Here is a 16,629-nt window from a genome sequence, read left to right on the forward strand (position 1 = left end):
GTGCTGGCAAAGATCTGCATGATGGGGCCTGATGTCCGCTGGGTCTGGACCAGTACAGGATGACTCTTATGAGTTCATCTATGATAGTGTCTTTTGGATCGGTGGAGATTGTCGCCCACAGTGCACTAGGTCTTCATGTTCCAGCGCTGTCCCCTACAGATCATCTGCACAGCCGGTCAGTCTTTTTCCATTTCAGAAGCAATTTTCCCACAGAAGATAGTGTGGGGGCGGGAGCAAACATCAGCAAGAAATAGAAGAAAACACATCATCTACTTTTTTTCCCCCCTCATCGTCCTCTTTTCATCAGAACAGACTGAGCCCACGAACTATGATGTTAAAGGCATAGTAAAAATAGTGTCCCTCCTACACTCCTTTTACATTGGCCGACACCTGTTTGTGACTGATCTCCAGTTTCTCATCAGATTTCAGCAGAAGCTTTTCTAATTTACCTATTAATAAGAATAGATGCTTGGCATACAATTTGGAATTCATCCTTGTGTGTAAGTGCTGGGAAATGGCCTCCTGAACACATATCCATTAAAGAAATATCCAGGCTGTGCATGAACCCCAGGCATCAGTGCTACTCACCGAGCCGACTAGTGTTCTAACAGTAGAACACACATACCTCCATCACCCGGCATTCTGAGGGCATCTCACAGGGCATTGACTTGTTTGTGATACCATACATTAAGGCACGGCCATGCAGTCAGGGTTTCTGATGTAGTTTTGGATGCCAAAACCAGGAGTCCATTCAAAAGAGGAGAAGTTGTATCTGTCCTTCAAACTTTCTCTCCTTTTATGATCCACTCCTGATTTTGGCTTCTAGAAACTGCATCAGCAAACCTGACAGTGTGTCCATACCCTTACAATCAGTACCTCATCAGCTTGAGAGAATGTTTGTTTGTTTTTTCACTATGCTATGAGTGCCCTATTTCAGCTGCATACAGCTCGGGGATTGTAGAGGCCATAATACAGCCATGTACATGAGCCTAAGGGAGGTTTCACTCATCTAAAACATTCCTGTATTTTAGGATTTGTATTACCCCTGAAATGCCCAGACACCCACATAGATCTGCAGCGATCTGGTTGGTTCATTAAAATCCCTGGGGTTTCAGGTCTTTCATCCTAAATACAGACCCTAAAATGCAGGCATGTTACAGCGGTATGAAACCAGCCTAAAGCTTCCTCCATACACTGTTGCTTTTTAATGGCTTTAAACTTTTGGAAAAAATTGTACCATTTGTACCTTTCTGGTGTTTTTAAAGTTTTTTTTAAGTGGTTTTAAAGAGAATAGATGAAAAAGATAAGAACAGTAACAATTATGCCGCAAAATCAAAAATGGCACAAATACAAAAAACACTGTAACCCACATATACTAATATGACTGCACCCAGATTTTGGTGCATATAGGTCTAGAGGAAGTTTTTGAGCCTAGCCTGAAAAGGGGGGGGGGGGGGCTGCTAACTTAAAGAGGACCTTTCGTGTTTGTTTGTTTTTTTGGTTTGTTTTTAACCTACTACCTTACGAAGTAATCCGCCTGCTTCAAATGCGAAACAGTTTATTTACTTTTTTCCCCCGGATAGACCCCTCCATTGCGCCGCTGTGCCCATCTTTGTTTTCTGCAGCCACATATGCTAAATAGTAACATTGGTACAGGAAGCAGAAGACCTCGGCTCTCCTCAGTGGGCGTCAGACCGCTTCACACCTAGGGAGAAGATTAAATCTCAAGAGAACAGACTATGTAAACAAGTACATAAAACCAAATTTCTCCAGAAAAGCTCATCTTCTTCCTGGGTGTGAAGCAGTCTGCTGTGATTGCCTCCCAGGGAGAAGGAGATGCCCACTGAGGAGAGCTGAGGTCTCCTGCTCCCTGTACCGATGGTCCTAATTAGCATATATGGCTATAATCATTCGGAAGTAAGTGAATTGTAACGATGCACATCAAGTGTATGTGTTTTTTTATTATTATTATTTGAAATCACTAATGATTCCATGGAGCTGTATATCTAATGAGGGGTTACACATACAGAATATAAAAAAAATACAAGAAACCTGAAACTATTAACAGACTGGTAAAGAGGTAGAGAGGACCCTGCCCACGAGAGCTTACAATCTAAGGCTACATTCACACGACCACTGCGTTTTTCGTATCCACAAAACACGGATGCCGGCCCATGTGCGGACTGCACATTCCACCGCTAACATCGAAAATGCCTATTCAATGCCTATGCAATTGCGAACAAGAATAGGACATGCTCTATTCTTTTTTGCGGGGCTGTGGAACAGAAGTATGGATGCAGACAGCACACGGTGGGCTTTCCGCGTCTTTTGCGGCCCCATTGAAATTAATGGGTCCGCACCCTTTCCGCAATTTTCATGTGGACTCATTCATACGGTCGTGTGAATGTCGCCTAAAACTGTACAGTTCTTCAGGCCCTGTGAACATGACCTATGGTTGGCTCTTTGCTGATGTTTTTTGTTACATTTTAAGCATCTCTTACTATATATATATATATATATATATATATATATATATATACAGTACAGACCAAACGTTTGGACACACCTTTTCATTCAAAGAGTTTTCTTTATTTTCATGACTATGAAAATTGTAGATTCACACTGAAGGCATCAAAACTATGAATTAACACATGTGGAATTATATACATAACAAAAAAGTGTGAAACAACTGAAAATGTCATATTCTAGGTTCTTCAAAGTAGCCACCTTTTGCTTTGAATACTGCTTTGCACACTCTTGGCATTCTCTTGATGAGCTTCAAGAGGTAGTCACCTGAAATGGTTTTCACTTTATAGGTGTGCCCTGTCAGGTTTAACGGGCTTCTGTCACCCCACTAAAGTGATTTTTTTTTTTTGGGCTAGTGAAATTAGTTATATTGCGATATATGACAATATAATTGTGTTACTTACTTTGATCCAGCAGTTTCTGCAAAAAACGAAGTTTTATAATATGTAAATTCGGTCTCTAACAGCAAGTAGGGCGGCTACTTGCTGCTAGCTGCTGCAGAAATCCGCCCCCTCGTCGTGTTGATTGACAGGGCCAGCCGGGATCTCCTCCTCCGGCCAGCCCTGTCGGCATTTCAAAAATCGCGCGCCTCTGTTGATTCGGCGCAGGCGCTCTGAGATGAGGAGGCTCGTCTCCTCAGCACTCCCTCAGTGCGCCTGCGCCGATGACGTCTTCTATTTCGGTGATGTCATCGGCGCAGGCGCACTGAGGGAGTTCTGAGGAGACGAGCCTCCTCATCTCAGAGCGCCTGCGCCGAATCAACAGAGGCGCGCGATTTTTGAAATGCCGACAGGGCTGGCCGGAGGAGGAGATCCCGGCTGGCCCTGTCAATCAACACGACGAGGGGGCGGATTTCTGCAGCAGCTAGCAGCAAGTAGCCGCCCTACTTGCTGTTAGAGACCGAATTTACATATTATAAAACTTCGTCTTTTGCAGAAACTGCTGGATCAAAGTAAGTAACACAATTATATTGTCATATATCGCAATATAACTAATTTCACCAGCCCAAAAAAAAAAAATCACTTTAGTGGGGTGACAGAAGCCCTTTAATAAGTGGGATTTCTTGCCTTATAAATGGGGTTGGGACCATCAGTTGCATTGTGGAGAAGTCAGGTGGATACGCAGGTGATAGTCCTACTGAATAGACTGTTAAAATTTGTATTATGGCAAGAAAAAAAGCAGCTATAAGTAAAGAAAAACGGGTGGCCATCATTACTTTAAGAAATGAAGGTCAGTCAGTCTGAAAAATTGGGAAAACTTTGAAAGTGTCCCCAAGTGCAGTCACAAAAACCATCAAGCGCTACAAAGAAACTGGCTCACATGCGGACCGCCCAAGGAAAGGAAGACCAAGAGTCATCTCTGCTGCGGAGGATAAGTTTATCCGAGTCACCAGCCTCAGAAATCGCAGGTTAACAGCAGCTCAGATTAGAGACCAGGTCAATGCCACACAGAGTTCTAGCAGCAGACACATCTCTAGAACAACTGTTAAGAGGAGACTGTGTGAATCAGGCCTTCATGCTAGAATATCTGCTAGGAAACCACTGCTAAGAACAGGCAACAAGCAGAAGAGACTTGTTTGGGCTAAAGAACACAAGGAATGGACATTAGACCAGTGGAAATCTGTGCTTTGGTCTGATGAGTCCAAATTTGAGATCTTTGGTTCCAACCACCGTGTCTTTGTGCGACGCAGAAAAGGTGAACGGATGGACTCTACATGCCTGGTTCCCACCGTGAAGCATGGAGAAGGAGGTGTGATGGTGTTGGGGTGCTTTGCTGGTGACACTGTTGGGGATTTATTCAAAATTTAAGGCATACTGAACCAGCATCTTGCAGCGGCATGCTATTCCATCCGGTTTGCGTTTAGTTGGACCATCATTTATTTTTCAACAGGACAATGACCCCAAACACACCTCCAGGCTGTGTAAAGGCTATTTGACCATGAAGGAGAGTGATGGGGTGCTGCGCCAGATGACCTGGCCTCCACAGTCACCGGACCTGAACCCAATCGAGATGGTTTGGGGTGAGCTGGACCGCAGAGTGAAGGCAAAAGGGCAAACAAGTGCTAAGCATCTCTGGGAACTCCTTCAAGACTGTTGAAAGACCATTTCAGGTGACTACCTCTTGAAGCTCATCAAGAGAATGCCAAGAGTATGCAAAGCAGTAATCAAAGCAAAAGGTGGCTACTTTGAAGAACCTAGAATATGACATATTTTCAGTTGTTTCACACGTTTTTGTTATGTATATAATTCCACATGTGTTAATTCATAGTTTTGATTCCTTCAGTGTGAATCTACAATTTTCATAGTCATGAAAATAAAGAAAACTCTTTGAATGAGAAGGTGTGTCCAAACTTTTGGTCTGTACTGTGTATGTGTATATATATATATATATATATATATATATATATATTTCAGTATATTTTCTGTTTTACGTCAACCTTGAGCAGAAATCAATTTTTAATATTGAACGGCTATTGTGTCATCATCTGAGAAACGAGGAGTATCAAGTATCATGGTGTACAGTCTATGAGACGTCCCATACGGCAGCAAGAGATCTCCGTAGCAGTTTACGTAGTTGAGAAACATCCTTCCCGAGATCTGTCTTTAAGCAATTTGGAGGGGCGTGTGGTGGGGTGTACTTCCTCCCCAGTGTTTCATGTACACTCTGCTGCCAGATCAACCACTTTCATGATTACTTCAGATGTTGTCTTAGCATCTGCTTCACTTCTTGTCTTCCTGTCGTGTGGGGTGAGTCTTAAGGCAAGGATTTTAAAAGCTACTTCTCCACTTCCAGTAATGGCTGTAATGCGACTACAATGAGTACGTGAAGCTACATTGGTGGCTGCAGAATTTCCTTTGTAGGATGAGTATGTAGCGAAATGTTTTATTGATTTATGGGGGCCGGGGGGGGGGGGGGGGTCATGCTGATAACATTGTGATCTCCATTTGTATTAATTCTGTGGACAGAGGAGGAAGTTTAGTAAAAGACATTGGTAACGGTTTACTACCGGTATAGGGTCTTGTGCGGCAAAGCAGCATTTACCGTATATAGGTGCAGTACGGAGGATGTGATCTGTGTGTTTGATGTGGTGTGTAGCAAAAAAGGCGTTCTAACAAAATTGTCACCCTTCCGTTCATAACGGCACAAGCAAAACAGGAACTTCCATGTAATTTCCATCCCCCATTGCTGATGAATGTAGTAGCATGGGTAACATGGTGTCTTAGTCTTATTCCAGGATGCTTTGTGCATAGTCTTTGCAAGAGTCATCTCCACTTACTCCTCTTTTGTATTTTTGGGAAGGGGGGCAGGCGCTGAGCCTTTACTACAATACGTAAGTGCAGCATCTATCCTCCTCAGGTAAAGGGCGGCTCAGGGGTTAGCTCCGTTGCTTTGCAACGTTGTGGACCTGGGTTCAAATCCAACCAAAGGCAAGATCTGCACGCAGTTTGTAATTTCTTCATGTTTGCATGGGTTTCCTCCTGCATTACAAAAACAGTATGTTTTAAAGGGTCTGTCCCATGAAAAATATTCTACGTTTATGAACTCGGCACCGGGATCTAAATACTTTAGTGATCGCATGCAATAAAAAATGTAGTATAGCCACCGAGTTGGGCTGGTTTCACATTTGTATTTGCCGATCCGGCAGGCTGTTCTGGCCAGGAGCGGCCTGCTGGATGCTTCCAAGTGCCGCCTGGTTCCATTAATGTGGTCCGGCAGTGATCCCACTGCGATCTGGCAAATATATCGAGAATTGGCAGGACAAGTACCATTTTATGTATGGCCGATTCCCAGCATTTTATGTCGGAACAGGCCACAAGCCTTATTCAATGAAATATATCTGTAGATAGCGGGTTTTTTCTTTTTCTAATTTCTCTGTCCACCTCATGGAGTTGGACGTACATGCTCAGTTTCATGAGAAATGCCGCACCCCCTGAGAATGGGCACGACCCTGAGCCGCCAGCTTGATATAAATCTAGCAGAGCAATGAAGGGGGAGCTCTCTGGATCCATGAGGTGCACGGCTGGTTCTAGCTTTGTTAGAAAGCGATTGTCATTTACTATATGATGTCTGGTTTTTATTTTTTTACATTTAAAGTCACACAAAATGCATTTTCACAAAAAAATACAGATGACATCCGTGTTGCATCCATTTTTTTTTTTTTTTTTTTGCAGACCCATTGTAGCAGTGCCTAATCTTGTCCATACAACGGATAAGAATAGGATGTTCTATCTTTTTTGCGGGACTGCAGAACTTATAGAAATGAATGGGTCTGTGTGTGATCTGCAAAAAATGGGATCTCATCATGGGATAATCGCTTTAACTGGCATTCTATGATACTGGCCTAGGTGTTTCTTAGATCTGGAAACTAGTCGCAGTCCCCGTTGGTGACGAGGACAATCTGTGTACTCCACTGCTGAATATATTGGTGTTATGAGAGCTACTGGAAACGAATAATAATTTGTGATATAAGGTTGTGGCCATTGGGGGGGGGGGGGGGGGGGGGGGGGGGGGAGGGACATACAATTTTCTAGGCTTCTACATAGCAATCCCATTGAAGAACGCTTCATTTGGCCTCTGCCTGTTCTGAAATATCCGAAAACAGTGAGCAATAGCTTTACCTGCATAATAAATCGAATTAGTGCCTTCTTAACACTTTTGCTCGTATGTGAAACACGAGAAAGGAAATATTTGGTTGGAATGTAGTGTAAATCATGTCAGGCAGTCTTTTCTGCCTCTGTGAGGAAACATGAAGCCCCGGTTCTTCTTGTTTCTCGCTAAGCAAGAACTAGATTCAATCATTGCACACGACCATTGTTGTTTTGCGGACTGCATTTTGCAGAACAGCCAGCCCCTAATAGAACAGTCCTATCCTTGTCCATGACAGTGATGGGACGTGTTCTATTTTTTTGCGGAACAGACCTACAGTCACGGAATGCACACACAGTATTTTCAGTTTTTTTTTTTTTGGTTTTTTTTTGCAACCCCTATTGAAGTGAATGGTTACAGTCCAGGGGCGTAGCTATAGGGGATGCAGAGGTAGCAGTCGCTACCGGGCCCAGGAGCCTGAGGGGCCCCAAAGACCCTTGTACCACATGAGAAGACACCTGTTTTATAGAAGGTCCATGCTGGTCAAGTTACACCTCTGGCTGGAGGGAAGGGGTTAGGTTAAGAATTTGGCATGGTGGGGGGTGCAGTTTAAATTTTTGCCTCAGGCAGCAGGAAGTCAATGTGCTGCCCCTGGCCACAAAGCAATGAGGGATGGGGGGCCCAAGCTAAACTCTTGCACCAGGGCCCATGAGCCTTTAGCTACGCCCCTGGGTTACACATACAGGCTGCAAAAAAATAGAAATGACGGACAAAAAATACATTTGTGTGCATGAGACCTAAGAATACAGAGCTTTAAAGAGATTACAAGCGTATGGGTCGTCCATTTGCCCTTTGCGAAGATGTTTCTAGGGGGAAGGTCTCCTCCTGGGTGACAGTAGCTGTAATTTGTACCTTGTGTGGCGAATGGCGTCCGTATGGACACGCTTTCCACTTTAAGGGCTCATGCACACGAACGTATTTTATTTCCGCTTCCGTTTTTTTTGCGGGCCGTATGCGAAACCATTCACTTCAATGGGTCCGCAAGAACGACGGAAGGAATTTCGTGTGCATTCCGTTTCCGTATTTCCGTTCCGCCAAAAAGTAGTGCAGGTCCTATTATTGTCCTCAAATCACGGTCCGAGGCCCCATTCAAGTCGATGGGTCTGCAAAAAATACAGAACGCACACGGAACACATCCGTATGTCATGCGTATTTTGCGGATCCATACTGTAGAAATGCTATGCCCAGCCCACATTGCTCATGTATTTGGTGATTAATAAGTTACTGTTTCCATTTCCGATCCACAAAAAAAACTGATCGCATACAGAAACCGTACGGATATGTTTTGTGAAATAATGAAACAGAAGAGGACTTAAATCAGAGAGAAAAAAAAAAACTCAGATAAGGAAGAACGGATCAGTGAAAAACGGACCGCAAAACAACGGTTGTGTGCATGAGTCTTAGGCTACTTTCACACTGGTGTTTCTGGGTCCACTTGTGAGATCCGTTCAGGGCTCTCACAAGCGGCCCAAAATGGATCAGTTTAGCCCCAATGCATTCTGAATGGATAAGGATCCGATCAGAATGCATCAGTTTGCCTCCGTTCAGCCTGACGATGCGGAGCCAAACGGATCCGTCCTGACTTACAATGTAAGTCAATGGGGACGGATCCGTTTTCAATGACACAATATGGTGCATTTGAAAACGGATCTGCCTCCCATTGACTTTCAGTGTAAGTCAAAACGGATCCGTTTGCATTAGGCCTCATGCACACGACCGTATTTTGTTTCCGTGTCCGATCCGTTTCATTTTGCGGATAGGATGCGGACCTATTCATTTCAATGGGTCCGCAAAAAAACATGGTGCAGGTCCTATTTTTTTTCTAGTTTGCGGACAAGGATAGGCATTATTACAATGGATCCGCAAAAAAAAACGGATGCCATACGGAACGTCATCTGTTTTTTTTTTTTTTTTTTTTTTTTTTTGATGATCCGCAGATCTACATACGGGCGTGTGTATGTAGCCTTATCATGGTAATGCAAACCGATCCATTCTGAACGGATACAAGCGTTTGCATTATAGGTGTGGATCCGTCTGTCCAGATACCATACGGATCCGCACCTAATGCAGGTGTGCATGAGCCTTAGGCCTCATGCACACGACCGTTGTGTGCATCCGTGGCCGTTGTGCCGTTTTCCGTTTTTTTTTTTCTCGTGGAAAATGCACCGTTTGGCAGCCGCATCCGTGATTCGTGTTTCCTGGCCGTGAAAAAAATATGACCTGTCCTATTTTTTTCACGGCCAACGGTTCATGGACCCATTCAAGTTAATGGGTCCGTGAAAAAACACGGATGCACACAAGATTGTCATCCGCGTCTGTGATCCGTGTCCGTTTTTTCCTATCATTTCAATGGCAAACTTGACTTAGATTTTTTTTTCTTCATTTTTCATGTCCGTGGATCCTCCAAAAATCAAGGAAGACCCACGGACGAAAAAACGGTCACGGACCTACGGACCCCGTTTTTGCGGACCTTAAAAAAAAAAAAACGGTCGTGTGCATGAGGCCTTAACTGTGTTGAACTTGGCCTTTGTCTAAACTTCTGAGGGAACTTGCTTGTAGGCGGGCGGTGGGTGGACTGAGCGCAGTCCTCCTCACGGTGACAATGTGTCTTGTCCTGCTGGATTTATTATTAACTTCAGAGTCAGCGTTGGTTATTATACTGGGAGCGCAGTCAGTGCTGGTGGGAGGAGAGCTGCTGTACAGAGGGGTGGAGAGCTGCACTTCCCTGTCTGGGAGAATTCACTGTGTGTGCAAGTCACAATTGAAAGGAAGCACCATGGCTTTCCCCCTGGCTTTAGCCATGTAATATTGTCCGCCTTTCCACGGCTATCCCAGGAAGGATTTTGCACCGTTTCTGCGCTCCATTCTCCCTCTCCTCCCTCCTTCCACTCTTCCTGGTCTTTGCTGGATATATATTCTTTTGGAAAAGAACCTCCGTCATGATTGATAGCAGTAAAAAGCAGCCGGGTCTTACGGAGATTATTCCTGACGGGGATTTTGATCCATTGAAAGACAAGGAATGTCTTGATGCAAACAACCAGAAAAGTCTGAAGGAAGGTCAGTAAGCTTGCGGTGGATGGGGCTGGGGGGTGGGGGCATGCATTGCAATGCAGACATGATTTCAGCCGGCTTGAGCTGTTTCCAGATGAGAGTGCGGATCCGCTGTGTGCCTGCAGTGTCCGCATCCGTGCATTGTACATCTGCTTTCTGCATCAAGCTGGCCAGCCTCGTGTGGTGACCCGGCGGCGCCCGTCATCGTCGGGCATGTCCGTCAGGCCCTGCCTATACCCAGGGGACGTATCATAAGTACTTAAGATGATTATAGACTTTCTAATGGTTAGCAAAGAATTGATTTCCATCCGACATTGTCGTATTAACTCTTTCGTACCTGACTAAATGCCTAAATTAAGCTTGTGTCCCCAAATCTAAGCTTTACCTACTATCACCCCTGATGGGCACTTGTAGTAGCTGAGAGATGTCAATGTGACCAAAATCTATATAGAGTAAAAAAATAAAAAATGATATATATATATAGTGATGTGCAGTAAGGATCGGGTCCGCCAGGAATTGTTAGAAATCGCCTTTACTATTAAATAATAAAGGGATTTAGTCCATTTTCAGGTATCGCTGTCTCGGTTACAGGTATGGAAATGTTAAGCCTGGCTTTGGCATGCCTAACTCTCTGGATGCAGTAGATCGGTCTGCAGTCCTATGTAAAACTGCCGATATCAATACAAATTGTGTCAAATGGCAGACTCCCTTCTGCTGCGTCAAAGAAACTTGGCTCCGTCGCCTCTGTAAGCACACATATTTTTTTTTGCTCCTTTTTTGCTTTCTTTAAACACACTGTCTAGAAAGTAGAGAGGCTGGAGGGAGTCCTGTCCCAAGCTTGCCTATAAACAATGCTCGCCCATTACATCATCTTCCATCTGTCTTCTGCTGACGAGAATGCATGATCTCACCCCGTGCCGTGGCCCAAGGTCTAGGTGTAAATCATTACCTCTGCTTTATGAGGAAATAAACTTTCTCGTCCCTATCTCATCCTCATGTTACAGTGTTGCTTTTGTATGAACAAAGCTGAGATTATCAGGCGTCGCAGGGCCGAGTTTGTCATTGGGCACGGTAACACTAATATTAACCTTGATAAAGTGGCGCGATATTCCGCCGCGCTTTAAGGCTGGGGAAGCAACAAGCAACTGACAAAAACAAATGAGCGAAGAATGACCCAAAAATATTGAGAGGTCCCTGCCCATGGAGGAGGAGGTTGCAAAATTTTAAGATGACCACGCACAAGACCTACTCTATGTAGAGGAAGAGCGGAGAAAGCTGCCACATACTTCTGCCAGCACCTTATCTCCTGAGAACAAAAGGATCAGGCAGATGAAATCCTAATATGCCTGATCCTCATATTCTCTGATATCAGGAGGCTGCAATGCACATTGGATGCTCAGCCAAACCCACCAAGATTGGCTGGTTATTATTATTATTATTTTTTTTATTATTGAAGCGCCATTCATTCCATAGCGCTGTATACATACATAATACAGACAATTGCACTAAGCATAAACAAGACGAGTCACAAACTGGTACAGAAGGAGGGAGGGCCCTGCCCATGAGGGCTTACAATCTACATGGTATGGGAGAAGGACACAGTAGGTGAGGGTGAAGCTGGTCATGGCGGTATACAGGCAGCAGGGTCACTGGTTGTAGGCTTTTCTAAAGAGGTGGGGTTTTAGGTTACTTTTGAAGGATTCCACTGTTGGTGAGAGTCTGATATGTTGGGGTAGCGAGTTCCAGAGTGTGGGGGATGCACGGGAGAAATCTTGGAGGCGATTGTGTGAAGAGGGGATAAGAGGAGAGGAGAGAAGGAGGTCTTGTGAGGATCGGAGAGTGCGTGTGGGGGTGTATCGGGAAAGTAGCTCAGAGATGTAGGGAGGGGACAGATTATGGACGGCCTTGTATGTATTTGTTAGTACTTTGAAGTGAATTCCGTTGGGCAATGGGGAGCCAGTGAAGGGATTGGCAGAGGGCAGAGGCAGAGAAGTAATAGGGTGAGAGGTGGATTAGTCGGGCAGCAGAGTTGAGACTAGATTGGAGGGGTGCGATAGTGCTAGATGGAAGGCCACAGAGGAGAATGTTGCAGTAGTCTAGGTGAGAGATGATGAGGGCATGTGCAAGCATTTTCGCAGACTCAAAGTTCAGGAAAGCGCAGATGCGGGAGATGTTTTTGAGTTGGAGGCGGCAGGTGGTGGAAAGGGCTTGGATGTGTGGTCGGAAGGAGAGGGCAGAATCCAAGGTCACTCCAAGGCAGCGGACTTGGTTGACCGGGAGAGTGTGCAGCCATTGATCGTGATAGATAGGTCTGTTGGGGAGGTTGAGCAAGATGGGGGAAAAGATGATGAAATCTGTTTTATCCATGTTCGTTTTAGAAAGCGAGAGGAGGAGGAGGATATGGAAGATAGTCATTGTGGGATTCAGGATAGTAAGGTGGTGATGTCTGGACCAGAGAGGTAGATTTGTGTGTCGTCAGCATAAGTGATACTGAAATCCATGGTGATTCTATGAGCTGTCCCAGATAGAGAAGAGCAGGGGTCATAGGACAGAGCCTTGTGGGACACCAACAGAGAGGGAATGAGACGAGGAGGAGTAGGTGTGAGAGTGGGAGACGCTAAATGTCCGCTCTGTGAGGTATGATGTAATCCAGGAGAGGGCCAGGTCAGTGATGCCAAGAGATGAGAGAGTTTGTAACAGAAGGGAGTGGTCAACAGTGTCGAAGGCAGAGGACAGGTCAAGGAGAAGGAGGACAGAGTAATGTTTTTTGGTTTTGGCTGTCAGTAGGTCATTGGTGACTGTTCAGCCAATACACATCTTTCAGTTGTGAAGTTTAATTGGACTTCCCATGTTATATAAAATTCTGAAGCAGCTGTTCCTCTTTTATTCCTCTTTAAATCTATGAGTAAATTAACAACTGAGTGTTACTATTCCCTCTTGTATTATTTTTTTTTTTAGGGGGGGGGGGGGGGTCTACACAGCCTGGCACTGATTTAATAGTGTAATAGTGTACAGTGACACGTCCCCAACTCAACATCTAGTTGTCAATCTATTCATACATTTCTAAGAGGAGTAACAGAGGAAAGATGCTGCAGAATCGGAATATGATGGGCAATACAGTTATTTACTAAAACAGACTTGCCAAAAGAGCGGACCTATCCTCTTTAGGTTACAACACTTCCATTGACTTCAAGGAGCCCCTGCTGTTCCTGAGGCCTGTTAGCTGGAGTATATATAGTACTGTTATTTTACTAACATTTTGCTTCTTTTTCTACTCCTTTTGAGTTGCTTTCTGCATCCATATTCAATACCCGCATTCAAATCTTTGCTGGTTTCCCATGGAAACAGACAGCGGGTTCTCGGCTTTGCTGACTGACGTGCCCCAGCTGTCATCCGAGCTCCCACAATGCTCTGCTCCCTGCTAACAGGAAACCCGCAGCATTTCTGATCTTTATGCATGCATGGAGAAGTCGACATTATGTAAATCAAAATTGGTAGAAGATAAGTAAAGAAATAACTGAACCACTGAACATATTGAAAGTTAGCAAACGTAAAATTGCAAATTCGGCTCTGCTGCATCTGTGTGTATGGACTCAGTCACTGTGCTTGATTGGAGGCATCAGCCTTGCCTATAATACGGCCACCGTGATGTGCAAAGTTTCGCTGCTGAAGGTTTATCAAGGGCAACCGCCCTGCAGTGAGTCAGATGGCTTATACCCCGCACCTGAAATTAATGGTCTGTCTGTATTGGTACGTGATTTTGTTTTTAGTTGCTGTATTCATTGTGAAAAATCAGATAACGCGGCCTGTCTGAGGAACCCGAGGGTGACATACGTACGTCCGGGGGTATATGGCATGCACACACTACATTCTCTGCTTGTGGTTTGCTGTAGATGTAACCACAAAATGTTCCAGAGCAGACGATGGGGGTTTTGTCACAGAGAGAATTAGCAGTATGAGTGCACACATCACGTATCACAGTGCACGGCTATAAGGTGATGGCATGTCTGGCCGCAGTATTTGTGACTGCATTCATTGGACTCTCCGTACATTACCGTATACTGGGGTGGATGTAGGATTATAAGCTTTGGGGGAGTTTGATGACACCACCTCTTATGTATCCAGTGACTTCTGCACAGCCCAGCAACCTCCGGCACTCTAGCTGCTGTGAAACTACAACTCCCAGCATGCACACTTGCTTAGCTGTTCTTGTAACTCTCATAGAAGTTGAAAGAGGATTCTGGGAGTTGTAGTTTCAGAACAGCTGGAGTGCCGGAGGTTGCTGATCCCAGGACTGTTGTATATCATACGTACATGACATTATATACAACTTTCTAGCAGCATCTCTTTTAGCAACCGCATGAGAGTTGTTGATAGGCTCCAGAAAATGGCGCCATTCATTGACAAATATGGCACTTGTGGTATCTTCTCTGTATATCTTCACCTTTGGTACCTTTACCGAACTATGTGATATTTGAGATTTAAATTATTGCAGGATTTTACTATTGATGGACTGTCCTCAGGATACACCATCAATATCAGCGGAGGGTCTGACACCCTGCACCTCTGTCGATCAGCTGTTGCCCTGTAGCTCTGGCATTGGAAGTCCATCCCTACTGCAGCGCTGCACCCATTGTAGTGGACAGAGTTGGTTACTGCAGCACTGTTCCCATTGTAGTGGATGGAGTTGGTAACTGCAGCACTGTTCCCATTGTAGTGGATGGAGTTGGTTACTGCAGCACCGTTCCCATTCATTGTAGTGGACAGAGTTTTTACTGCAGTACTGCTCCCTTTGTAGTGGACAGAGTTGGTTACTGCAGCACTGTTCCCATTGTAGTGGACAGAGTTGGTTACTGCAGCACTGTTCCCATTGTAGTGGATGGAGTTGGTTACTGCAGTGCTGCTCCTACTTGCTGGATGGATGGAGCTATGTAGTTCCAAAGCCTACTTCCGCTGCAGGATCTACTCTGCAACAGCTGATCATCAGGGGTACGGTGTGTCGGTCCAACACTGATCAGAAATTGATGGCCTATCTTGAGGATAGATTATCAGTAGTAACATTCTGGAATACCCCTTTATGTGTAAGTCCTTAAAGGCATTAAGACCAGATTTATTAATCCTAAAGATAAAGTAAGCTTGGACAGACTGCATAGACTTGCCCCAGATTTATCACAGGGGCTCAGGCTGGACCATAAATGTGGTGCAGGGATAGAAACTTTTCTTGGATCCTATACCATTTATTGGTTGGCTTACATTGAGCTAGATTTTTATACCAGAATTGTGTTGAAATGTTGACGCAAAATGGAGCATCTTAGGTTCCTCCCCTTTCTCCCCAAAGATCCACCCATTTTCCACTAAGCCCCACCCCCTTATTGAGCATGCCAGAAAATAAAGTAGAAACCCTAGATATGCCAGATTGCACCAATTTGCTCAGTTTTTGCAACTTTATGGGAAAGCTGGGTCACAACCGATTTGGCCATCACATTGATTTTGCCCAATTTATCCCAGGTTTCTGAGCGACAAGCCTGTCTAGTTACAGTATGCAGTGACACGTCTCTGCTCTCCTGTATGAGGAGGGACTTGCCATTCAGGAGTCTGGAAAAGCTTAGAGAAAACCAGTTTGCTTGATTGGTTAACATGGATTTAAAATGCGTGAGTTCCAGGGCAGTGTACCCTCCCAGCTCCTGTCAGCAGCCTCGCCATGTACTAGGTGATTGTAATATGTGGAGGCTGCATAAACTCCTCTATTTATAGGCCCTGCAAAAATGTATGGAGTGAGGCAATGCAAAAAAAAAAGAGGAACGAGAGCCCAGCAATCAGAATGAACTTATCTATGAAAATAAACCGCTTCATGCAAAGGCCTAACCTGGATGTCCTAGCCGGAGGAAAGGATTACAGCGGGGTTCAGTCCTGAGGTATATGAGAATAGACACGTCCTCCCAGCGGAGCGCACATCTCTTCCCTATAGACATACTTGGCAGATTGTGCATATTTATTGCCACTGTAGGAGAGGATAAATGGCCGCCAGGTAGAAGTAGGCATGTTAAAGGGGACCTGTCACCATAAAAATGCAGTGTAATCTCAATGTAGATTATAATAGAGCAGGAGGAGCGGAGCAGATTAATATATAGTTTTGTGGGAAAAGATTCAGTAAAACTTGTATTTTATACATTTTACATACCTGCTTATTCTGGACTGTGAAGTCCAGGAGGCGGTCCTATCAGTGATTGACAGATGTCTCTGTATACACAGTCATAGGGGTCAGGCTGTCAATCACTGAGAGGACCGCCTCCTGGGCTACACAGTCCAGAATGAGCAGGAATGTAAAATGTATAAAATACAAGTTTTACTGAATCTTTTCCCACGAAACTATATATCAATCTGCTCAGCTCCTCCTGCTCTATA

At 44.7% G+C, this 16,629-nt stretch overlaps 1 protein-coding gene across 18 annotated transcripts in view; it reads left to right on the forward strand.

Moving 5' to 3' along the window:
• The window catches only part of MRTFB (myocardin related transcription factor B), a 266,554-nt gene that overhangs the window by 168,436 nt on the left and 81,489 nt on the right, over positions 1-16,629 (forward strand). The window contains exon 1 of one of the 18 annotated variants that reach the window (XM_044302694.1): positions 5,203-5,273. The exons of 9 other annotated variants lie outside the window; for them this stretch is intronic. Coding sequence is in view for 7 of the 9 variants with exons in the window: in XM_044302679.1 (XP_044158614.1) it covers positions 10,113-10,230 (118 nt within the window). In the remaining 2 variants the exon portion in view is untranslated. 8 more of the 18 variants (XM_044302693.1, XM_044302691.1, XM_044302692.1 and 5 more) reach the window with 8 other exon arrangements.

The sequence above is a fragment of the Bufo gargarizans genome, chromosome 8, assembly GCF_014858855.1.
Source record: "Bufo gargarizans isolate SCDJY-AF-19 chromosome 8, ASM1485885v1, whole genome shotgun sequence".
Lineage (NCBI taxonomy): Eukaryota > Metazoa > Chordata > Amphibia > Anura > Bufonidae > Bufo > Bufo gargarizans.